The 25,493-nt window shown below is 33.0% G+C and overlaps 1 protein-coding gene across 1 annotated transcript in view; it reads left to right on the forward strand.

Moving 5' to 3' along the window:
• The window catches only part of SYCP2 (synaptonemal complex protein 2), a 69,947-nt gene that overhangs the window by 26,951 nt on the left and 17,503 nt on the right, over positions 1-25,493 (forward strand). Inside the window, exons 14-27 of the mRNA XM_010365170.2 lie at positions 392-452; positions 5,945-6,093; positions 6,962-7,036; positions 7,503-7,646; positions 11,237-11,336; positions 12,168-12,328; positions 14,155-14,224; positions 14,551-14,608; positions 15,022-15,155; positions 15,296-15,732; positions 20,254-20,381; positions 21,141-21,177; positions 25,129-25,199; positions 25,293-25,350. Coding sequence (XP_010363472.1) covers positions 392-452; positions 5,945-6,093; positions 6,962-7,036; positions 7,503-7,646; positions 11,237-11,336; positions 12,168-12,328; positions 14,155-14,224; positions 14,551-14,608; positions 15,022-15,155; positions 15,296-15,732; positions 20,254-20,381; positions 21,141-21,177; positions 25,129-25,199; positions 25,293-25,350 — 1,683 coding nt within the window. The remainder of the gene's footprint in view (positions 1-391; positions 453-5,944; positions 6,094-6,961; positions 7,037-7,502; positions 7,647-11,236; positions 11,337-12,167; positions 12,329-14,154; positions 14,225-14,550; positions 14,609-15,021; positions 15,156-15,295; positions 15,733-20,253; positions 20,382-21,140; positions 21,178-25,128; positions 25,200-25,292; positions 25,351-25,493) is intronic.

Consider the following 25,493-nt stretch of genomic DNA (forward strand, 5'->3'; position numbering starts at 1 on the left):
GAGTATTGTGGTTACAGGACCTGGAATAGGTAGTAGGAGTGGGAATTGAGGAATGAGTATGACTTCATAAAATATTTCAAAGAAAACATAAAAAGGCTTGGTAACATTTTTAAAAAGGGTATCCTCTAATAAATATAATATTAACAGTCATTCCTTTTTTGGTTAAGGATAGGAAATTGTCAAAAACATTTCGTTTTAAGAATGAACAAATACATTAAATGTAATGTATAATATGTAGTTAATTGGTGGAGCAAGAAAGGTGTTATATAAACTAGTTAGTGACTAGTAAAAAAAACTGATCATTCATGTAACTTAAAATTTGATGTTTAAAGAAACTGTAAATCAGAAATAAATTATTTATTTATGGCCAAAACCTGTTTTTAAATTTAAGGATCATCAATGGGAAGCAGTTACTGTGCCAGAGGAAAAAGTACAAATATACAGCATTGAAGGTATTAAACTTGTTTTTTTTTAAAAATAATTTTCTTAATTCTTACCATATAGAACAAATATTACATCCTTTCTAGGTTAACAAAACAGACTAATGAAAGCAAAATAAGTATTTTCAGATGTTCACATTCAGAAATTCATCAAATTCCTTGATCCCGTGTTTCCCTACTAATCTCCCAACTATACACCTGTACTTACTTCCTTCCCTGTCTAGTCTAGAAACAGTGATCCAGTTTGTCATTCTTGTTTCTATGTTCAAGGCTCCTGACCTTCCATCCCATTTGCTTGATTAAATCTGAATATCTGGTTTCTCCAATCCTGTAACTGGAACTGCATAACACTAGTGGACAAAATCAGACTAGTAGTATTACAAATTTAGGTATTAAGACATATTTTAGTTATTTCAATAGACATATAATATCTCATTATTATTTTTATTTGCATTTTTCTAACGACCAGTGATACTGAGCACTTTTTCATGTGCTTTCTGGCCATATATTTTGTTCATGTTTTATTGGACTATCTAGTTCTTAGGTATCCTAGATTCTAATCCTTTGACAGATATATGTTCTATATTTTCTCCAAAACTGTATCTTGCTTGTTCATTTTCTTATTGATATCTGGTGAGCAGTTTTAAATTTTGAAATCTACTTGATCTATTTTTATGGTTATTGCTTTCTGTGACCCAAGAAATTTTTGTCTAGTCTTAAATCACTAAGATGTTCCATTATTTTTCCACAAAAATTTTATAGTTTTAGCTTTTATGTTTAGGAATATTATAATCTCAAATTAATATTTGATTAAGGTGTGATGTAGAGATTGGAGGTTCATTTTTTCATATGGATATGCAGTTATTCCAGGATTATTTGCTGTAAAGGCTTTTCTTTTCTATTGGATTTCTTGGGTTTCTTTGTTGAAAATCATGACTCTGTAATAGCATGTCTATTTCTTGGTCCTCCAATCTGTTCTATTTATCATAGGTCTACTTACTATTCTTTATGTCAGTACCACACTGTTTTGATTATGGTAGATTTGTGGTTAGTCTTGAAGTCAGTATAAGTCTTCCAACATTGTGATTTTTAAAAATACTGTTTTGGAAATTATAGGCCTTTTGAGCTTCTATATAAATTTTAGAATAGGTTTATCGATTGCTTGTTGGAACTATGACTCAGGTTTTAGATCAATATGGGGAGAAATAACATGTTAACAGTAGTAACTAGTTTATAAACATGGTGTATCTCTCCATTTGTTTAGGTCTTTGATTTCTCTCAACAGTGTTTCATAGTTTTCACTGTATGTCTTTTGATGAATTTGTTCCCAAGTGTTCAGTCTATATGTTTATAAATAGAATAGATCTTTAATTTTACCAGTCATGGGATCTGCAAAAGAGGTAGTTTTACTATTTCCTTTCTGATCCTTACGCACTTCCTCCCTCGTTTCCTTTTGTTGCTTTATTGCAATGGATAGAACCTCCAGTGCAATATTGTATAGAAGTGATAAAAGTGGACATCTTGGCCTACTTCCCAATCTTTGCTTAGGAAAGAGCATTCAGTATTTTACCATTAAGCATGATGTTAGCCAAAAGTCTTTTGTAGATAACCTTCATCAGGTTAAGGATGTTGATAACTCTTCATATTTGTCTATGCACGTGAAACCATCATGGCAATCAAGTTAATAAACATATCACCCCCAGAATTTCTTTGTTCTTCTTTTAATCCATCCTTCTACCCCCAGGCAATTACTGATGTTTTATCTTTGATACTTTTACATTTTCTAGAGTTTATATAAATGGAATCATACAGTATGTAGCAATTTGTGTCCAGCTTCTTTCTTTTAGAACACTTTAAAAAAAATGATTCAAGCATGTTGCATGTATCAGTAGTTTATTGTTTTTTTTGGCTGGGTGTTATTCCATTGTATAGATATACTTCATTTGGTTTCTGTAGTCACCTGTTGAGCATTTGTAATGTTCCCAGTTTTTAGCTATTATGAAATGCTGCTGTAAATATTCATGTATAATTAATTACTTCTGAAAATATGTCTTTAGTTCTCTTAGGCAAATACTAAGGAGTTCAGTGGTTAGTTCAGACCCACAGGCATATGACTAGCTTTTGAAGAAACTTCTAAAATGTTGTCCAAAGTGATTTTACCATTTTACGTTTTCACTATCAGTGTTTAAGAGTTCCATTTGTTCTACATCCTTCCTAACACTTCTTACGGTCAGTCCCTCCTACCATCTTGCCTTGTTGTACTGGCTGTATAATCTTCAGTACAATGTTAGTAGAAATTATAAGAGCGGACATAATTGCCTAGTTTATGATGTTGGTGTTGAGGGTGAAGAGGATTATTTTTTCTTCTATAATTATTTCATGGTGACAATTTCTCTGTTAATTCAGGTAACCTAGTTGTTTAATTAGAGTATGGCACTTTCCCATCTCTCTCTCTCGCTGCCTCTCTTGCCATGTGACACACTCACTCCCCTTTTGCCTTCTGCAGTGGTTAAAGCTTCCTGAGTCCCTCATTGGAGGCAAATACTGGCACCATGCTTCCTGTGCAGCCTGCAGAACCATGAGCCAAATAAATCTTTTTTTGTAAGTTGCCCATCCTCAGGTGTTCCATTATAGCAGACTAATATAGTCTTCTTCTGAAAAGATCTGTTGTTTCCTTTCTTGATCAGTCATGTGTTGTTGTCTCTATGCATGTCAAGTAATTTTATGATAGATAATGCATACACAGGAACGATAGATGCTCCAGATAGTCCTTCCGCCAGAAGAGTTTCTTTTTTTCTTCTTAGGCGGAGGGGCTGAAGGCCTGATCCAATCATGGATGTTGGTCTGTGTTTAGTTGTAGTTTTAAATTTACTCTTTGTCTTGTTTGCCTCTGTTACTCAGGTGTGGCCCATCCCAGTCTGTTGATAAGCCTATTAGATTTGTGCCTTCTGAACCTGAGAGACTGTGGGAGATACAGTTCTGCCTCTTAGAGGTTTCCAGCTCAGCTCTCCAGCTGTTCACTCTACTCAGTCCAAAGGCAAATATTTTGAGCGGGACACTGAGTATATGCCTGAAGATGATACATGTATCAGGCAATACATTGATTCCAAGCCCGTGAGACTATTAGTTAACTCTGCCTTTTATCAGGTTTGGTCCAGCTCCTTGTGCTGCCCCAGAATGAAGAGAAAATTAGTTATGCCTTTAAAGCTTTTAAGTGTCCTATTTGTTACTCCAGGCACTACTGCTCACTAAATACTTGCTTGTCTTCTTTTCTCCAGCAGAGGTTTTCTTCTTAAGCCTACAAACAGAATTAGCAAATTTCCTTAGAGAAAAAAAGGCCAGAGATCTTGTTACATGTACAGCTCTCTGACACCTTTAAACATGATATTTTAATCCTTCTGATTTTTTAAAACAGGATATTAGCCTGCCACAATATCCTGTATTTTCCCCAGAAGTGGAAGTTTCCAGCTTCCAACTTTGGACTCTTCCTGCTACTTGGCAGTCTTCCATGTCCATAGTTGCCATCCCTCTCCAGTCCTCTAACAGCTACTATTTACATTTTTAAGTTATCCTTAAGAACCTTGCCTTTTTTGCTTTCACTAGGATGTGGTAATTCAGAAGAACATGAATTTTTCAGGTAAGAATACCTATACATTTTGGCCCTGCAGACCCTCCATCTCCAAACATCTTTGCATCTGTATCTTCCTTTATCTCTCCTGTAAAGAGAAGATATGTATCTACTCTTGTTGAAGGGTAATCTGTCCGAGTTCTCCATACATATTCTCCAAGTCTTTGCTCCATCAATTCATATTTCTGGTATCTTCTTCCTTTCAGTACCTCTTTTCTCTCAGTGTATCAATGGGCTCAAATGTCTATATCATAAAACAAAAAGCCTACTTTTATCCTATGTCTTCCTGAAGCTATATTTTTCTCCCCATTCATAGCCAATTTTGAGAGAATAGTTTTTACTCTTTCCTTCTCTATTTATTCTTATGTTATAAAATCTTGATATATTGATATCCATAAATACTTGCATTTTATAGCAAGCAACACAACAATGTTTTCTTGTATCCTAGTAACACTGCTAAATAATTAAAAGGGAAACCAAGCCATTATATAGTCCAGACAGAGCAAATATCAGGAATTTCAACAAAGCAATCTTTAAAATACAACAAATATTAATAAATTTCTATGTAAGTAGCCATAACATAGGCAGACAAATTTTTGTACAAATAGGCACAAAGCATTCAGCAAAATAGTAAATTTGAAGTAATTCTAATACCATGTACAAGCAAGGAGTTAAAGCAAATATTACATTTAATATAATTTACAGTAAGCTATAGAAAAAAAGTCAAATGCATATCAGAGGAATAAAACAATCAGCAGAAATAGACCTAAAAATTACAAATGTTTTAATTTTCATCAAAACACGAAAAATTATCATCTTTAAAGCCACCTAAATTTTCACTTCTGAAACCTGAAAACTTGTCACTGTTGAACTTTTAAAAACTACTAGCACTCAGTGAGTTTGAAACTATGGTTACCACTTTCAAGCAATTGCTAATTCTTAGTGCTTTCAAAGGGCATTACTGTGAATGTTTCATGAGCGTATTTTTGCAAAAGCAAATAAAACATTTTCTGCTTGGGCAGGGCTCATAAGAATCAGGACATTTCATAGCTTGTAGGACATTTGTCCCTTAGGCCACATCATGGCATAGCCTGCAGAGCTTTTTCAGATGTAGAGATAAAGTTCCTTATTTTGTGTGATCCTGCTCCCTCAGAGTTTTTCTCCTGCAGGCAGGGTTAGAGACTTCTCATCCAGCAATAGAATTCCTGCCACAAGTAGGACAGGAGCATGGTGGCCTCTGATCTGTAATACACGTCCTTTTATTAGGTGCCAGGTAATTTTTTGGTAACTTTTATAGGGAGGGAGAGTGTGACCATTTCTTATAAACTGGTACTTGCTGTATTCTCTGTTTACTGGATTGGTAAGTTCATTGAGGCCAAGTGCTAGATCCTTCTCACCTCACAATTTCCTGACACTTAATTTTTATCAAATGTTGTTTATTGTCAGCATGTTATAACAACTGTGGATTTAATAGAAATGTTTATATGCATATGTCTAGAAACATGGTAATTATATGGAATTAAAGTTGTTTTTGTTTGCCTTTGTTTAAATTAAGAAAATAGTATTCTCACATGTGTTCAAGGAATATTTTATTAAGAATTTGTTAGGGTCCAGAATGTATTTGGGACTCTATCTTATCAGGTATAGCCATATCCCGTATTTTATAGATAAGAATACTGAGGCTAGGAAAGCTAAATTGACTTGATTTATTTACCTAGGTAAGTAGTGCCAGAATTGATTGATTTAAACACTGTTCAACATTGAGAATTTGAATTTTGATTCAATTAATATGCTACATCCATGTCTTATTCATAGTATACTTGCAGAGTGTTATCACAGAAACATAAACTAATCAGTGTTATTTGTTTGTATACAGTGAGAGAATCAAAGAAGCTACTAACAATAATTCTGAAAAATATAGTAAAAATTAGCAAAAGAGAAGGGAAAGAATTGCTTTTGTATTTTGATGCATCACTAGAAATCACTAATGTGACTCAAAAAATTTTTGGTGCAAACAAACATAGGGTAAGTCTTTAAACTTAATAAATATTTACTGTTTTCATAATTCTGGAAACACTCAGTTTGGGGTTATAAGTTTTATTGCATTTTTTCCTTTCTAAAATTCTTAAAATGTAGATTTTAGTTCTTTAAATTTGTACTGGTGAAGAGTCATCAGCTTGTTAGTCATATCCATTGAGATACCCATTAGAAAGTATCTCAGATGACAAAATTAGCAGCAGCTGCTCAAAACATTTAATGAATTTCTGCCAGGTGTTTAAAAAGTAAAATGAGAGAAAGCACTGTTTTCAAGATTTTAAACAATCGTGAGAATTACACACATGATACATAAGAAGAAGTAAATAATGGCATAGGGAACAAGAGTTGTAGACATTGAAGAAAGAGAAGGCTCATAAAGAGTCAGGTTTGGAGATAGTCATTCTTATGGATATGGGACTTGAAATGGCCTTCGAAGTTGAAGGAAAGGATTTAGATAAAATACTTTCCAGGCGTGTAGAAGACATTACGAGCCAAATATTGTTTAACTGAGAATTTAAGGTGACAATTCATGTGATGTGTTGGGGAGATATTCAATGGACAAATTTGAATAGTGCAAAAGATTTGTGTTGCAGAATATTAGAACAAGGGTTCCTCACAAATGGCAAGCTAAGGTGACTGGTTAATGGGGAGTGATTGCAGTGTTCTGAGAAGGTATTCATATATGCAAAATAATTATTTGGGATATTTGGCAATTTTGGAGGAAAACAGGTAGAAAATAATTACATTATTTTATTTTATAAAGTACATTATTTTATTTTATAAAATAAAATATAAAATGACATATAAAAATGGAAAGAAAATAAAATGTCATCACTGTGAATTGATTTAATTTTAGGAATCTATCAGAAAACAAGGTATTTCAGTTGCCAAAACATCGCTGCATATACTTTTTGATGCAAGTGGATCACAGGTATGTCTCAGACTTACTTGATTTTTATCACTGGGCTAAGTTTAACCATAACTAATAGAACAGGAATAAAGGTGTTGTTGGACAGTGAATATATAGAAAACAAATGGTCTCAATATAAACAGTATCCCAATAAAATGTATATGATGTTTAAACATGTTATAAATGATAATTTTAGTGTAAAGAGTGGGGTTATTAATAAATATCAGTTTAGTAACTTTAAAACTTTAATAAAGCAGTAAATGTCCTTACATTAATGCCAAGCTTGTTTTGTGTCTATTAGTGTTTGAAAACATGGATACTTTTTATTGGATCGCTTTGTAAAAATTGTAACAGCACATAGATAGAAAAGGGAAACAATTGATATTTGAATGAGATGAGTATAAGCTTTATTAAGACATCCAGTGATTGTTGATTGCTTTCTGTGGTTTGCAGTTTTTAATACTTTTTTTTTCATATTCTCCAACAGATTCTAGTGCCAGAAAGTCAAATCTCACCAGTCAGAGAACTCGTTAGTTTAAAGGAAAAATCAAAGTCCCCAAAGGAATTTGCTAAACCTTCAAAATATATCAAAAACAGTAACGAAGGGAATAGAAATGATAGTCAGCTTGAGGTAAAGATGGTGTCAAAATACTGGCTTATAAAATCAAATCATTGCTATATATGAGTACAGAAAGAAGCATCTATAATTTATATATTACTGGCCTTGATTAATCACATTTCAGAGTTTTTCTCCTACCTTTGACAAATGCAAACAAAAGATAGTGTGTGTCTTAGCAAATTGTGTACATGTATGGGGTTAGAACAAGATATACTTTACACTTGTAAATTACAAATTAGAGATAAGATAACCTGCTTCTTGCATTTATCCTTTTTGTTCTATCATTGCATTTGGCTATAATGTAGAATAGTAATGTATAATGTTCTGTTTATTTGTGTGAGAAAAAAAAGAGTATGAGGTTTTTTTCTTTTACTCCTTTTCTTCCTCTTCCATTGAAGGACCTCCTCTAGGTCACGTCCAGGAGAACCATTTCTCATAATTGGAACCCCTACCACCATACCTTGCTGTGACACTTGACATTGTTGATAGCCCTCTGTTTCTTAAGGTCCTTTCCTTCAGCTTCCATTGTATACCACAGTTCCCTTTCTGCTTCTGTTACTACATCAGAAAAACTTTCTCTCTATACCTCTTTGTGGGTTAGCTCTAAACCCAAAACCTTGATATCCAGCTTTTGGAACATCTTATTGCCTTCTTTCTTAGAGAGCTGCTTTCATATTCATGATGTGAGCTCTTAAAATGTAGCAGACTTTTCTTCAAAATTCTATAGCTGCATCTCTACTTTTTTTTTCTGTATTTCCATTTTTATGTCTCTTCAAGACCTTTCCTGAAGTCTAAGCTCAAACATTTTATCTTTTGCCTAAAATCTGCATCTGTATTTCAGTACAAAAATATCTGCCTAATTTTTTTGGCAACATGCTTGATTCCAGCGTCTTCTCCCCTTATATCTGGAACCAAGGTGCTTGTGATTATTCTTTCATAGTATCTATCTCTCACATCCATTCTTTCTTATTTCTTCTACCATTACTCATCTCAGCACACTTAGGTTAATACAGTAGCCCCCTTGTAGGACTTTGTCACCACTGTTTTATCCTATGAGATACCCCATATAATCAGCGATTTTCCTTAAATATCAGTATCTTGATAGCATTCTTCTACTCCAAAAGCTTTGTGATTTCTGTGTTCATCCCACTGACTGAATAAATTTTGGCTCAGTTCTGAGACTTTGTATAATTTAATTTTACCTTTTCTATTAAAACTGTAATATGTATTCTCCCCTGTTGTAAGGTAATTTGCTTTACTGTCTCTTTGCGTGCCATGTTCATTCATGCCTCTAGATCTTCATTCACATTATTTCTTTTTTTGGCTTTACCCATCTAAAGCATACTTACATTTGCAAGTCTTGTTCATTTTCACTTTCTCTTGTTTTGCTTTCCTTTTAAAACATTTTACAAATCTTTTTTTTTGGTAGGAAGTCTTTTATTATACTTTAAGTTCTGGGATACATGTGCAGAACGTGCAGGTTTGTTACATAGGTATATATGTGCCATGGTGGTTTACTGCACCCATCAACCTGTCATCTACATTAGGTATTTCTCCTAATGTTATCCCTCCCCTAGTCCCTCACCCTGCAACAGGTCCCAGTGTGTGATGTTCCCCTCCCTGTGTTCATGTGTTCTTAACTCCCACCTATGAGTGAGAACATGGGGTGTTTGATTTTCTGTTCTTGTGTTAGTTTGCTGAGAATGATGGTTTCCAGCTTCATCCATGTGCCAGCAAAGGACATGAGCTCATCCTTTTTTATGGCTGCATAGTATTCCATGGTGTATATATGCCACATTTTCTTTATCCAGTCTATCATTGATGGGCATTTGGCAAAACAAGTCTTTGCTATTGTAAATAGAGCTGCAATAAACATACGTGTGCATGTGTCTTTATAGTAGAATGATTTATAATCCTTTGGGTATATACCCAGTAATGGGATTGCTGGGTCAAATGGTATTTCTGGTTCTAGATGCTTGAGGAATCACCACACTGTCTTCCACTTTCTTTCGTTTTATTTAGTTTTTGAGATGGAGTCTTGTTCTGTCACACAGGCTGAAGTGCAGTGGTGCAATCTCTGCTCACTGCAACCTCTGCCTTCCCAGAACCTCTGCTTCCTGGGTTCAAGTGATTCTCCTGCCTCAGATTCCCAAGGAGCTGAGATTATAGGCACCTGCCACCACACCTGGCTAATTTTTGTTTTTTGTTTGTCGGTTTGTTTTAGTAGAGACAGGGTCTCCCTTGTTGGCCAGGCTGGTCTCGAACTCCTGACCTCAGGTGATCTGCCCTCCTCAGCCTCCCAAAGTGCTGGGATTACAGGCATGAGCCACTGCGCCCAGCCCATTTTTTGCTTTCTTTATGGAGCTTTGCCTGATTATTTCAGTTGTTACTAATCTCTCACCTTTAGGTAACTATAACTCTCACAGGCACTTCCATACGTTTTGGCATGTTTATGTTACTATTTTGTTTTTTAGTCTTTTGTTCTCAATTAAATTAAAAGTGTCATTTATTTCCCCTAGACAATTAGCACATGAAAGCTATTTTTGGTGTCTTTATGTCAGAATCATGTTGGGTGCTTATTAACAATGCTGATTCTTAGCCCCACCTTAAATCTGTTGAATCATAAACTCTTGGAAAGGTCTTAAGCGCACCAAAGTTTGAAAAACACCACACTACTGTTAAATACCTGTGCTGTTTTCAATGAGGATGAACTGTTTGAGGCATATGAATAAGTAACTTTTCAGGTCTCATTCACTATGCCACTAAAAACTTAATTTCTCTAAGAAAAATCTTTTGGCTCAGAAGCTTGTTTTCTAGTTAATCTTATAATTTTTTTTTTCTGTTATCCTTTCCATCCTTCCCTCACATTTCATATACATACTCACAACTGCATCATTTTTTCCCCTGTTCTAGGGACAGGTGCCTTAAAACCAGCTCTTTTATGCCTCTGTGCAGTATGTCACCATCTACTTCTTAACATGGCATCCTCTGAAACTCCTGTCTCCTGTAGTCCCTGCCTCTGTTTATCTACTTCTGTCCCTCTTATAAATCAGTGTGAGATGATATAGGAGAAAACAAATCTTTATTGGAACCACTAAATTATGTGCCACTGAATCTATGAATTCCTGCAGCTACTTCTCCAGTTTAGCCTTCACTGATTATTAGTACAATTTTCAAAAATGTGTGAATATTTTGAAGAAAGCTTAATATGAAAGCACTCAAAATAATTTTATATAAAGATGTAATCCAAACATTATCCTCATGGTATAGAATAGGAAATTGCAAGCTATGGTTAACTAGATAAGCTCAATATTGATAAAATATTTTCAGCTAGCGTATAAAGGTACTGTACTTCATAGGTATGGATATTCTATAAATATTCTTTAAAACAGTGTTCCTTGTTTCGGCTACTTATTTAATATCAAACATGAAGATGAGCCTTTATATCAGCCTAAAACATGGAAATTTATGGATATTGTGTTGTTTGTTTAAAAAAACATATATCTTTGGCATGTATCAAGGCAAAATGTTATAAGTAAAATTGTAGGATATTTAATTTCAAAAAGACTGTTTACAGTGGTTGTTTTTCATCATGGTTTCAGATAATTACTCCTAGCAAAAGAAAAATGTCTGAAGCATCAATGATTGTTTCTGGGGCAGATAGATACACTATGAGAAGTCCAGTACTTTTCAGCAACACATGTAAGTTTTATAGTTTTAAAAGATTTCTAACAATTATTTTAAAGGAGGCATTTTTTAATTTGAGGAAAAATGAGCATAATTTACATAAAGGATAAGTTTGGTATATAAAAATTGATAAAATATGAACCACAAATGTCTTCTAATGGGAGGAAAAGTATAATGCTAACATATGAACAGAACAGTGTTCAAAATACTAATATTTGACAATAATTGTTATAATTTAAGCAGGACACAGCATATCTTACTGGTTAAAACACTGAATTAACCAGGCCAGGTGGACTTAGCTCCCCACTTCCAGCTGTGTACTTTGTACAGGTTATCCTCTAGCTAAATTTAGAACCAGTTTTTTCTATAAGTGGCACTTAAGTATCTCATCAAGTTGTTTAGAGGATTAAATAAAAATCACTCATTTAATAAGGAATCTAGTGAAACTTTAAACAGTGCCTGATACATACTAAGAGCTAAATAAAAGTTTTAAAAAACCTGATACTGTGTACTAGTTTCTTTAAAGTCCTTAGTCTATATGACAACTTAACATTGACCTTCTGTTCTAAAAATCTAGTTGCCTACTGGCCAATTACCTAGTATCCGACAGGCTCCTTAAACTTAATAGGTCCAAAATGAAATTAATCTTTCCACCCTCCCTGCAAACTTTTCCTTCACTTCTTATCTTGGTAAATTACATCTATATTCACTTACTTATCTGAGCCAGAAACCTGGGAACCATCTAAGAATGTTCATTTCTTACCTTCCTCATCTGAAAAGTACCTCAACAATAGCAATAGGTAAAAAAAAGAAAAAGAAATCTGCAATCCTTGTCCTCCTTTTTAGCAATACCACCACGAAGAAGAAGAATTAAACCACCACTGCAAATGACGAGTTCTGCAGAGAAATCTAGTGTTTCTCAAACATCAGAAAATGGAGTGGATAATGCTGCATCACTGAAATCTAGACCATCAGAAGAAAGATATAGGAGAGATAATACAGACAAAGTAACTTTACCTTAAAAGTATTTTAAAAAAATTTTTTCAAGTAATTGTGGAAATAAGCATTTAACTAACTTCTTTTGCAAGCTGCAAATGTCTCATTTTGTTTAAAGCATTACCTTTTTTTCCCCTAAGTATCATTTATTGCTCTTGAAAGTAGAGTCCTTCTGGCATATGACTCATTTACTGTGCTTACAATAAAACTTATGAATATTCACTATAACTTGATTTACACATTTGGGAGCATAAATGAACTTGCCATAATTATATAGTTTATTATACAAATTAGTGACTGCTATAGGGAAGGCTGTGGTATAGGAATGTGAGATACAAGTGGACTGTGTCCTTAAGTTTCTCAAAATCTAGCATGAAAATTAGATAATAAGTTATAAGCATTCTCAGATGTACACATATAGGATGCAGTAGGAACCAAGTAGAGGGTCAAGTGCTTAACCCTGTAGCTAGATGTGAGGGTGAAGATCAGGAGATGCTTTTTAAGAAAATATGGAGAGAGAATTGACTTTTGAAAGGTCAATAAAGAGTCAAATGGATATTGAGGAGAAGGGCATTTGTTCCAGGTAGTTGAAAAGACAGAGCAGGAAAGGATAAGAGAATAGTTTCTTCAAGAAACGGGAGGTAATCAGAGATGCAGATAAGCTTGTAAAGGAGGAACATCTAATAGCTTTTGTTTTTTCTGAAGTGTGAAGATGGTGAGTTTCTCCTAGAGATCTGTTGAAGTACAGGATTCAGGGACATGTAAAGCTATGTGCAATGTAATGGAGAGGCCTAAGAATAACTGTTAGACAATGTTGAGGACCCAGTTTAAATATGACTTTTATAGCATAAATATGTTCATAAATATGTGCAATTTTCTCAAAGCTTAGTAGCCTTGGTGTTGATAGTAAGATGAGAACAGATGATGGATTCTTAAAATTTAAATGGGTATGTGGCAGAAAGATAAAGAGTATGAAAGTTGAAGATATTACAAGAAAATAGTCAAAGTAATGGTTCAAGTTGTCTTAAGTGTTTCTTAATAAGGGGATTATTTTTCAGTTGTGCGACATGGTCCTAAATGTTGTAGGATGATAGGCATCCTAGCTAGGATCGTGCTTACCTATTGTCAGGAGAAACCCTCTGTCGTAACAACCAAAACCACACCTGCGTATTTCCGTAATGTTCCCCTCCCAGTGTGGAGAATCACTGGCTAGAGTAAGAAGGAGAGGCAGCCAGGATGAGGCAAAATATTTTAGACTAATGGGAATATTTTTCTGACAATAGTGGCAGATTTCTATTTGATCTGGATTAAGTGTGTATCTTTGGCTATGGAAATAGGGAAGCAAGCTGTAGGAAAGAAGTTACCTGGGCAATGCAGTAGATATTGTTATAAATAAAAAACTTACTAAACAGAAATCATCCTCTTCAATATCTGATGATAATTCTGAAAAAAAACAGGAAAAATGAAATATAAGAAAGAATGGACCATATCAAACTCGACAAAGCAGGCTATGTAATCAATTGCAGCAGGAGAGATTTCTCATGGAGAGTCTAGAAATTGTCAGTTACAGATGAAAATTGAATTATTCTAGCTGTGGATGTGATCAGAAAATTTATGCAATATTCTGCCTCATCTGCAGTGATAGTTTTCTTCTTGTGTTTTAGGATAGGGAACATTCAGAAATGGGCATAACGTTTATGAAATATATAAAAATAGTATCCAACTTTTCATATCAAGGCAGATTTATTTTAAAAGACTCAAACCTTAATACTCTAACGTTTAAGTTGTTTTCATGTAACATCTTAAGTTTACGTTAACATGTTTCCTCTGTTTACAGCACATCAAAACTGCTAAGTGTGTAGAAAACACAGAAAATATGAATGTTGAATTCCCAAACCAAAATTTTAGTAAGTACCTTGTGGTTTAACTTAATTTTAGTCATTTTTTTTTTTTTGAAAACATACTTCTCCCTGTATTTTCCTTTAACTCCACTGGCTTTCATTGATTTGAAAAAGATTTACAAAGAATTTGTTTGACTTTGTGCAAGGAATTTTTGAGGTTACAAAGAAATATACAATCTTTGTTCCCCAGAAGTTTGGGTCTAAGAGGACGCAAAATCGATCAATCCATTCATCCTAATATGTGAACCTTTATAAATTTCTAGACTAACTCCCCATCCCACTGCCAACTGCGTGAAAAAAAATGAAAATATAATAATATTTGTTTTATTTAGATGAACTCCAGGATGTTATACCTGATTCACAGGCAGTGGAAAAAAGAGATCATACTGCGTAAGTATGAGAAAATCATCAAATCATTTAGTCTAATACTATTGCTGTTTTTAGTGAATACAACAGATTTGAAGGAAAAGGACTTTATATGATTAGAATGTAGCATTTATCATCTCTTAAGTGTTACAACAGCACAATGGGGAATGGTGTATATGGTGTTTTCCCCCATATGGACCAATATAACTCTTTTCAAGTGGAGAGACTTAAAATGAATGAGATTTTAAAAATGTATAAACAATGAATGTGTAGAAATTTAGTTTACAGTAGAACATGTAAGATAAGATATATTTACATATTATTTACACACATGTAATACATTGCTTTCAGTAAACTTTGACTACATTAAAAATCAAGGTCTTAAAGTCATAGGGTAATGTTTTATAACATAGTAAGCAAATTAATTTATTTTCTAGATTACCTGGTGTTTTAGACAACATCTCTGGAAATAAAATGCACAGCAAATGGGCATGTTGGACACCTGTAACAAACATTGAACTATGTAATAACCAAAGAGCAAGTACTTCATCAGGAGACACATTTAATCAAGGTGAAACTTAATTTTATCTATATATAATAGTTCAGAGTTAATTTCCTCAAATGTCTAACAAGCATTAAAACAAATTTAACAAATTTTACATATTGTCAACTTTTTAATTTAAAAAATTAATTTCTCATTTTCCCCAATAGATATTGTTATAAATAAAAAACTTACTAAACAAAAGTCATCCTCTTCAATATCTGATCATAATTCTGAAGAAACAGGAAAAGTGAAATATAAGGAAGAACGAACCGACCATCTCAAAATAGATAAAGCAGAAGTAGAAGTTTGCAAGAAACACAATCAACAACAAAATCATCCTAAATATTCAGGGCAGAAAAGTACTGAAAATGCCAAGCAGAGTGATTGGCCTGTTGAATCTGAAACTACTTTTAAATCGGTTCTCCTAAATAAGACAATTGAAGAATCGCTGATTTATAGGAAGAAATGCATATTGTCAAAAGATGTGAATACTGCTACTTGCGATAAAAATCCTTCTGCTAGCAAAAATTTGCAAAGTCATAGAAAAGCAGGGAAAGAATTGACTTCTGAGCTTAATTCCTGGGATTTGAAACCAAAAAAAATGGTGAGCTTTCATTGTGTTTTGATTTTTGCATATCCATAAGATGCCTACTTGATAACATAAGAAAGGAGCTTGATTAATTGCTACACATTTAACATGTGTTAGTACCTTGTTGTTGAATTCAGTGCCCAGACTGAGAATTCCTTCTTAAACTCCTCACTCACCTCTCTCTTGTCCTAGCTCTGACAGAACAGTAGCAGGCACATATCAGACATGTAAATATGTATAGAATTAATGAACCATGCAGTTCCTATCTCTTCTTTTTGGGTTCCTCCCACTCTTTCCTTTTGACTTGCATATAGAACTATTTGTACATTTCTTATAATTCTTACCTTTCTTTTTAATAAATGGTTATTTTTTTTTCTCTCTATGACTGTAACCATAGACTATGTTTTATTCAACATTTGTTTTCCTGCATGTCCTAGCACAGCCTTGTACACAGTAGCATCTCAAATATTTTTTGGATGAATGCGTTTAACCTTGAGAAGGTTTTGCAAGAAAGTATGTAAATGGGTTGGAAGAGACTGTCTTCTATTGTAACTGTTACTCATCATTATTAGAGCTCCCACTTTCTTTTTCAGACTAATCATCTCTGGAGAACATCTCTAAGACATTTTTAGCTACTTTGCCACCAGACTTCCAGGGAAGAAAATTTTACTTTTTTGTAACAGTATGGGTAAATCATTTTTTCTTAACTATCAAAATGCAGATTAAGAAAAAAAAATTTTAATTGGAATACATTTCCACTGCAAGTAATGCAATCTGCTTTTTGATATTTCTAAAATAATCCAGGTTTTTGTAGACTTTTATTTCCATTTATCTTCGGTAGTAATGCTGATACCTGCGTAGCCAGATTCCTAGAGTCAATGTAAAATGTTCACACAATGTAACATCTCAATGTGCAAATTACATTTAAAAGATAATTTGCAACTGTATATAATTAGGCATTATTTTTCTCTACCAGTCTCCTTTAAAATATTTTTTACACCTGCAGCTCGCTTTTTGTGCCTAATTTGACTGTTTTCTTCTTTAATCATATTCTTTTGGGTCCCTTTTTTTCTTGGATCCTAATACGTTATTTTCTTTCTCAGCTGCTATTTACTTCCCTCAGTCCCAGGGGAAATAAGGTTCTTTTTGTCCAAACAAAGATCTGTCTTTAAATTTAAATTTTAAATTGCTTTCTTTGGTATTTAGAATAATTTCACATAATTTCCCTGAGCTAGTCATTTTTTTTTTTCTGGGAGCACAAAACCTAATAATCTTTTCTAAGCTGTGCTCTGATTTTTTAAAAAATCCACTTCCTGTTTTCAGAAATTGTCTTCAGTCCTTCACAGAGTCACTACCTGTATTCTATTTAGGATTTCCCACCAGTTCCATGAATCACTGTCTTCTATCTACCTACCTACCTACCTACCTATCTATTCATTTATTATACTTTAAGTTCTGGGGTACATGTGCAGAACGTGCAGTTTTATTACATAGGTATACATGTGCCATGGTGGTTTGCAGCACCCATCAACCCATCATCCCATCATCTACATTAGGTATTTCTCCTAATGCTATCCCTCCCCTAGCCCCTCACCCCACAACAGGTCCCAGTGTGTGATGTTCCCCTCCCTGTGTTCATGTGTTCTTAACTCCCACTTATGAGTGAGAACATGGGGTGTTTGATTTTCTGTTCTTGTGTTAATTTGCTGAGAATGACGGTTTCCAGCTTCATCCATGTGCCAGCAAAGGACATGAACTCATCCTTTTTTATGGCTGCATAGTATTCCATGGTGTATATATGCCACATTTTCTTTATCCAGTCTATCATTGATGGGCATTTGGGTTAGTTCCAAGTATTTGCTGTTGTGAATAGTGCCACAATAAACATATGTGTGCACGTGTCTTTATAGTAGAAGGATTCATGATTCTTTGGGTATATACCCAGTAATGGGATTGCTGGGTCAAATGGTATTTCTGGTTCTAGATCCTTGAGGAATCACCACACTGTCTTCCACAACAGTTGAACTAATTTACACTCCCAACAGTGTAACAGCATTCCTATTTCTCCACATCCTCTCCAGCATCTGTTGTTTCTTGACTTTTTAATGATCATCATTCTAATGGGTGTGAGATGATCACTGTCTTCTAAGGTAGCCATCTGTCTGATACTGTCTTTCTACTTATTGGATCACCCCAGAGCAACCTATGTTCTTAAATGGCACAGATTTCCCAGGCTGGCTCCAATTATACTGGAATTTCTGAAATCATACAGTATTTTAGAGAAGGTTCATTTTGGTACATTTCTATCAAGACAAGTAAACCATGTTTGCACTCTGATAATCTTAAGGGAACATTAATAACTTAGTACCTATTATATATAAGAACATATGGACTTCAAAATGGTTAAAATAGTAAATTCTGTGTTTACTAGAGTTCTGTGTATATCACTATAATTAAAAAACCTATATGCCTTATAACCAGAGAAAAGTAAATATAAAGTCAGGAGACCTCATGTCTTTAAGAATACTACTGTAGTTTATTAAAACTAAGTTATCTAAATTATGCTGACAATAATTCTTATTTTGTAGTCCTTTTACTTTTAAAAATTTATTTTTGGAGCAATTTTAATCCCAAAAATGAGTAGAAAGTATAGAGACTCCTCATATACTAATTTACCCATTCCCCTGTTGTTAACATCTTGCATCACTGTGGTACATTTGGTAGAACTGATGAGTCATTATTGATACATAATGATTATTAACTCAAATGCTTAGTTTACATTAGGCTTCATGCTTTGTTATACATTCTGTGTGTTTTGACAAATATGTAGTGAAGTGATATATCTACCATTACAGTATTACACAGAATAGCTTCAGTGCCTTACCATTCCCCTGTGTTCCACTTGTTTGTACTTTCGACTAGGAATGTATTAAATCTATAGATCAAGTTAGAAAGAACTGACATCTTGACAGTATTGAGCTTTCTATCCATATATGTGGAATATCTCTTCATTTATTTAGATCTCCTTTGATTTCTTTCATCAGACTTTTGTAGTTTTTCTCTTGTACATGTTTTGTTAGATATACATTTAAGTATTTCTTTTGGCAGTGCTAATGTAAATTGTATTGTGTTTTTGATTACAAACTCCACTTGTTCATGGCTGGTTTATAAGAAAGTGGCTGACTTTTGTATATTAACCTTGTAATTTGCAATCTTGTTACAATTGCTTATTACTTCCAGTAGTTTTGTTGCTAATTCTTTGAGATTTTCTACATAGACAGTAAGGTCATTTGTGAACAAAGACAGTTTTATTTCTTCTTTCCTAATTAATATACCTATTATTTCCTTTTTCTACTTATTGCATTAGCTAAGAATTCCAGAACAATGTTAGAAAGAAGCAATGAGAGGGGACATTTTTGCCTTGTTTCTGATTTTAATAGGAAAAGCATCTTATTTCTCACCCTTAAGTGTGATGTTAGCTGTAACTGTTTTTGTAGATGTTCTTTATCAAGCTGAGAAACTTTCCATTTATTCCTAGTTTGCTAAGAGTTTTTTTATCATGAGTTTGTGTTGGATTTTGTCAGATGCTTTTTGTGTATCAATTTATATTGATTATTTTAAATTAGTCTGTTGATATGATGGAGTACATTAATTTTCAAATGTTGAATCAGTCTTGCATGCCTAGAATAAATTCCACTTGGTAATAGGTGCGTAATTATTTTTATAGGTTGTAGGATTTGATTTGCTGATACTGCTGATGTTACAGATTTTTGCATATGTGTTTATGGGAGATATTGGTTTGTACTTCTACTTGTTTGTAATGTCTTTGGTTTTGGTATTAAGGGGATATTGGCCTCATAGACCAAGTTAGGAAGTAGTTCCTACTCTTCTATCTTCTAGAAGATTGTGGAGAATTGGCATAATTTCTTCCTTAAATGTTTGATAGAGTTCACCAGTGAACTCTTTCTGGTGTTTTGTTTTGGTAGGATATCAAGTGTTCATCCCATTTCTTTAATAGACATAGGCCTAGTCAGATGATCTGTTTCTGTTTACATAAGTTTTGGTAGATTGTGTCTTTCAAGGAATTGGTCCATTTCATCTAGCCTATCACATTTGTGGGCATGGAGTTCGTAATATTGACTTATTATTTTAATGTCTATGTGATCAGCAGTGATGGTCCTTCTTTCATTTCTGATAGTAATTTATTTTTCTCTTTCTTCTTTGTTAATCTGACTAAAGGTTTATCAATTTTATTGATCTTTTCAAAGAAATGGCTTCTCCTTTTTTCAGTTTTTTATTCTCATGGGTAGAAACATATTTTAAAATGTCTACAAAGGACTCTGTAAAGTTCTGTTAAAATATTTATCTTGAGTTATTTCAATGCCTAACAAAGCTCAAACTTATTAAATAATTGACTCTTTATTTCTCTTTGCAGGTATAAATAGAACCATATTTATCTTTAAAGTTTTTTTCAACCTTTATTTTCCTTTGAAGATTAACTGGTAGAGTTTAAAAGTAACTTACAAATTTTTTCAGAGAGAAAAGTCAAAAGGGAAAGAATTTACCCATGCAGCAAAATCCTTGATAAGCCAAATCAATAAAAGATACAAAACAAACGATGACATCAAGTCTACAAGAAAATTAAAGGAGTCTTTGATTAACAGGTATGTTCTTAAATTTCAGACATGAATATTTTTCTGACCGATATAACTATATTACACAATTTAAAAAAGGTTAATTTTAAACATAGGTTCAGATAATGTAACTTTTCAGTAGAAAACACATGGTTACTTAATACTTTTATAAATAGTAGGTGTTTAAATTACACAGGAAGGGAACTAAATTTGAAATTTGTCATTCTATTGTCTAGTTACATTTTATATAGGATCAAACACATATCAACACAACATACCATTTTAAAAATCTTTAAGATGTAGACATTGTACTTACTGAATCTAGTAATGAATAAACTAAATATATTTGAATACATTGCTTAATGAAATACAAAATTTAACCAGATATGAGTTTTTTTGTAGTAAATAGTACATTCTTTGCAGTCTTTCTAAAGATTGTGTTTATTACAGAATGTCCATTTACAGTCTGTCAGGTTGTTAATTCAAGTTTACGTTAATTCTGGCCTTACTATAGATCATGAATAAATGACTCTTATGGCAGAATCATTCATTTTAAATTCACACTTTCTGCTGCATTAATGATTCAGCTTTGAATGCTCTATTGTAAGTGCTATTTACTGTGAGTGAAGAAGCAAAAATATCAGACTATTACTGTTACATTTTGGTTATTTTTAACATATTGAATATAGATTTAGTGATATAAATATGGTTTATCTTAAATAAAATGACTTATGAAAAATATTCTATTGATAATTGCTTTTTCAATTTTGACAAAATCTTTTTTTACAGTGGTTTTTCAAACAAATCTGTTGTACAACTCAGTAAGGTAGGTGTTATTTACTTCACCAAATGTGTAGTCAAGCTCAGTATTTGACCATAAACACTAAAATAGCATAGTGGTAAAATGGAATTTGATAATGATGTTTTTAGCATATTGCTAAATGAATGATAACCACTGACAGGTTTAGTAGCAACTACTCAGAATAGCCCTCCAACCTTCTGTTTTTCAAATAAAATGGTTCTATTAGATATATGAGCATAATATTTTTACTTTTTGGTATATGATTCAGTATATCCTTTCCACTGTGTATGTATATGTGTGTGTGTGTGTGTGTGTGTGTGTGTGAATAGCCGATCCCATCTCTCCTAACAATTAAATCCTACTGAAGTTCCAATTTTGTTTAAAAAAACCTTTACTCTTTATCCAGGCTTATAATATAAATTATCTTTTTTCTAATTCCTCACAGTTGCTCTCTGTGTCCACTTAATATTTCAAGTTTTGAAGTTCACCCTCTGTAAGTTCTTGAATGTTTTCTCCCCTGTCTAGGCCAACTCCTATTAGCCCAGTTTCGGTTCTGATTTCTAATCTCTGGATTGTTACAATAGGCTTTATGTATTAATAATTTTCTTTGTCTCTAGCATTTCTCTGTGTCAACCCATACATCACATTCACTACCAGCTTTTTTTTCTTTCCAAAGCACACAGCTCCAATCATGCCACTTTCTTGTTCAGAAACCTTTTTTTGGTCCCTGTTGCTTATTGAATTAAATGGAAACATAGACTGGCTCACTTGTCCCTTAAAAGATTGTCTAGTTTCTTAATTTTCTAGGCATGTCATGTTTAACTGAAACATGATAACTTGAGGTTTCCTGAAGTAAGTCTTTCCTAAGTATTTATTCTTTTTCCCTTTGCAGTGAACTTTGAACTTAAGTCAGCAGGCTCTCTCACCCTCTTATCTGATTATTAAAATATTTCTCTTTGCAAGTCTTGCTTTGTACCTTCCTTATGAAAACTTTCCAAGATGCCCTGACTCAAAAACCCATTTGGCAATAATTCTGAATCTGTACAATAGAGTGTTTTGGTACCTTTTACATTTTTATTTATTTTTGCTATTTTACTCATGGGTTTTTTGTCTTCTATTTTTTCACTACACTTTATTCTGAATCATCTTTGTATATTCTGTAGCATTTTTGTGCTCACCTTTGTATCCTCTATAATACCATTAATACCTTTGGCTTATCTTCTTTAACATCTTTGCTCATTTTTACATATTCTGTAACAGCACACAAAAGATGCAACAGATGAATGAACACGTGTATGCAAGCACTGGTAAAAACAATACTGGGAAGGATAAGTCAGATAAATGATCAGAGAAGTAATATATTGAGAGAACCTTTTTAAAATAATGCAAATAGTTCTATATAAAATAGCTGAGAGAAATAAATTGAAGATGAGTCACACAATAAAATTAATACTTTAGGTTTTAATATTTCTAACTTACTAGATACTTAGTCTAATTATTTCTGATCAGTAATCATTAATACAACATATTACAATTAATAATTTATTAAATGTTATTTTATTTAACTTCTTTTCTGCCTTCACTACTTTGAGATCTGGTTGTATATCTTTTTAGTTGTAGACTGTATGAATAATCTAACACATTTTTTCCTAACAATACTAGTTAATTCATAGCTTTTTGACTCTCTTATATGAGATTTTACTTAAACCTTAGCCTCTCAAAGTTTTCTATTTAAGATTTTAAAGCAAATGAAAGTCTAAAACAAAGTAGAAGCATGCTTGGTTTGTGATCATGGCATCACCAAAATTTAGCTTGTAGAATTCCAGTAAGGAGGTCATTTATCTACATACAACAGTGTCAGTAAGTATTAAGGTTAAAGGATTTTATTAGATTTACAATATTTTCTATTATATTTTTACTATTTAAGTCTTCAGTATTTTAAAAAAGTAGTTTTCTTATTGTATATATTTAAGGTGTATAACATGATATACATAGTGAAATGGTTACTATAATCAAATTAATGTATTCATTCATCTTTGTGTGTATGTGGCAAGGACACATAAAATCTACTCTTGGCAAATATCCCAAATATAATAGGTCGGCACAACAACCTGTTATACTGTCTTATATAAAGTTGGTGTATTATACAATACTATTAATAGTCCTTATGTTCTGCATTATATCTCTAGACTTATACATCCTACATATCTGCAACTTTGTATCCTTTGATCTCCCTTTTTCCTTCCCCCCCGCCATCCTCTGGTGACCACTGTTTTATTCTCTAATTTCTATAGATTTGACTTTTCTTTTCTTTTTTTTTTTTTTTTTTTTTTTTTTTTTTAAAGATGCCACATACAAGGGAGATCATGCAGTATTTTTCTTTCTGTCTGGTTATTTCGCTTAGCATAATGTCCTCTTGTCTTGGTTCATCCATGTTATAGCAAATTTCAGGATATACTATTTTTAAGGCTCAATATTTCTTTGTTGTATATATACATGCACCACAATTTCTTTATCCATTCATATGTCAATGAATACTTTGTTTCCATGTTTTGCTTATTATAAATACCACTGCAATGAATATAGGAATGCAGATTTTTTTATTTTTATTATTATTTTTTAGACATAGAGTCTTGCTCTGTTCCCCAGGCTGGAGTGCAGTGGCGTGATCTTGGTTCACTGCAACCTCTGCCTCCCAGGTTCAAGCAATTCACCTGTCTCAGCCTCTTGAGTAGCTGGGACTACAGGCGCATGCCACCATGCCCAGCTAATTTTTATATTTTCAGTAGAGACAGGGTTTCACCATATTGGTCAGGCTGGTGTTGAACTCCTGACCTCAGGTGACCCACCCACCTTGGCCTCCCAAAGTGCTGGGGTTACAGGTGTATGCCACTGCACCTGGCCCTAGGAGTGCAATTATACTTATGGGTCGTGATTTAATTTATTTTGCATATATTTTTATTCAGTTAAAGGAGAATGTTACAAATGTCAGATTTATATTAGTGAAAGCACAACTAGAAAAATATTTAAAAATTAATCGCACATTATTTGTTTGGCACATAGAGTAATGTACAAGCTTTTTGTTGAGGTAAAATATACATATAAAATTTACCATCTTTATCATTTTTAAGTGTGCATTTCACTGGTTATATAAATATAAATATAAATATATAATATATAAATATATATTTTATATTATATAATTTATATATGTATAATATATATAAATATATTTTATATAATATAATTTATATATAATATATATTAATATATATTTTATAAATTTATATAATATATATTAATATATATTTATATATTTATATTTAATTCCTTAGTTCCCCCCCTACTCCTTCCCACTCTTCCTGGCCTCTGATAATCACTGTTCTATGCTGTATCGCTGTAAGATTCACTTTTCTAGCTCCCGCTTATGAGTGAGAACATGCGATATTTGTCTTTCTGTGTTTGGCTCATTTTACTTTGGCTTCCAGTTACATCCATGTTGCTACAAGTGACAGGATTTCATTCTTTTTTTATTGCTGAATAATATTCCATTGTATATACACAGACCACATTTTCTTTATGCATTTATCCATTGATGGACACTTAGGTTTCAATAATGCTGCAGTAAACATGGGTGTGCAGATACCTTTTTGGTATATTGATTTCCTTTCTTTTGGATATATACTCAGTAACTTGCTGGATCATACTATAGTTCTATTTTTAGTTTTTTGAGGAATCTTCACACTGTTGTTCACAGTGGTTGTACTCCTTTTGCATTCCACCAACAGTGTATGAGACCCACATCCTCACTAGCATCTGTTATTGCCTGTCTTTTTGGTACAAACCATTTTAACTGAGGTGAGATGACATCTCAGTTTTTAATTTGCGTTTCTCTGATGATTAGTGCTGTTGAGCATTTTTTCATATACCTGTTATCCATTTAATGATTTTTTTATAACCCTCTTTTGTATTTAGGAAAAAATTCAGAAAAAAAGCTACAGAAAACTGAAGACTACTTTTGTCAATGTTACTTCTGAATGCCCATTGTAAGTATTTTTTGTAAATAATTTTCATTTTCTTCATATTTGAAGAGACTACACGTTTTTAAGTGGAGCTAATATTTCTCTTCATTTTCACAGGAATGATGTTTACAATTTTAATTTGAATGGAGCCGATGACCCTATCATAAAACTTGGAGTAAGCTAAAAATCAATAGATACTTTGTATTTACTGAGAAGTTACATTGTATTTACCATGCGGTTATTAGATAGTATGTTTTTAATGTGCATCCTCTTACATGCTTTAAGTTTTTTAAGAAATAGGTAATAATATTTTGGATA

The sequence above is a fragment of the Rhinopithecus roxellana genome, chromosome 13 (assembly GCF_007565055.1).
Source record: "Rhinopithecus roxellana isolate Shanxi Qingling chromosome 13, ASM756505v1, whole genome shotgun sequence".
In the NCBI taxonomy this organism is placed as follows: Eukaryota; Metazoa; Chordata; class Mammalia; order Primates; family Cercopithecidae; genus Rhinopithecus; species Rhinopithecus roxellana.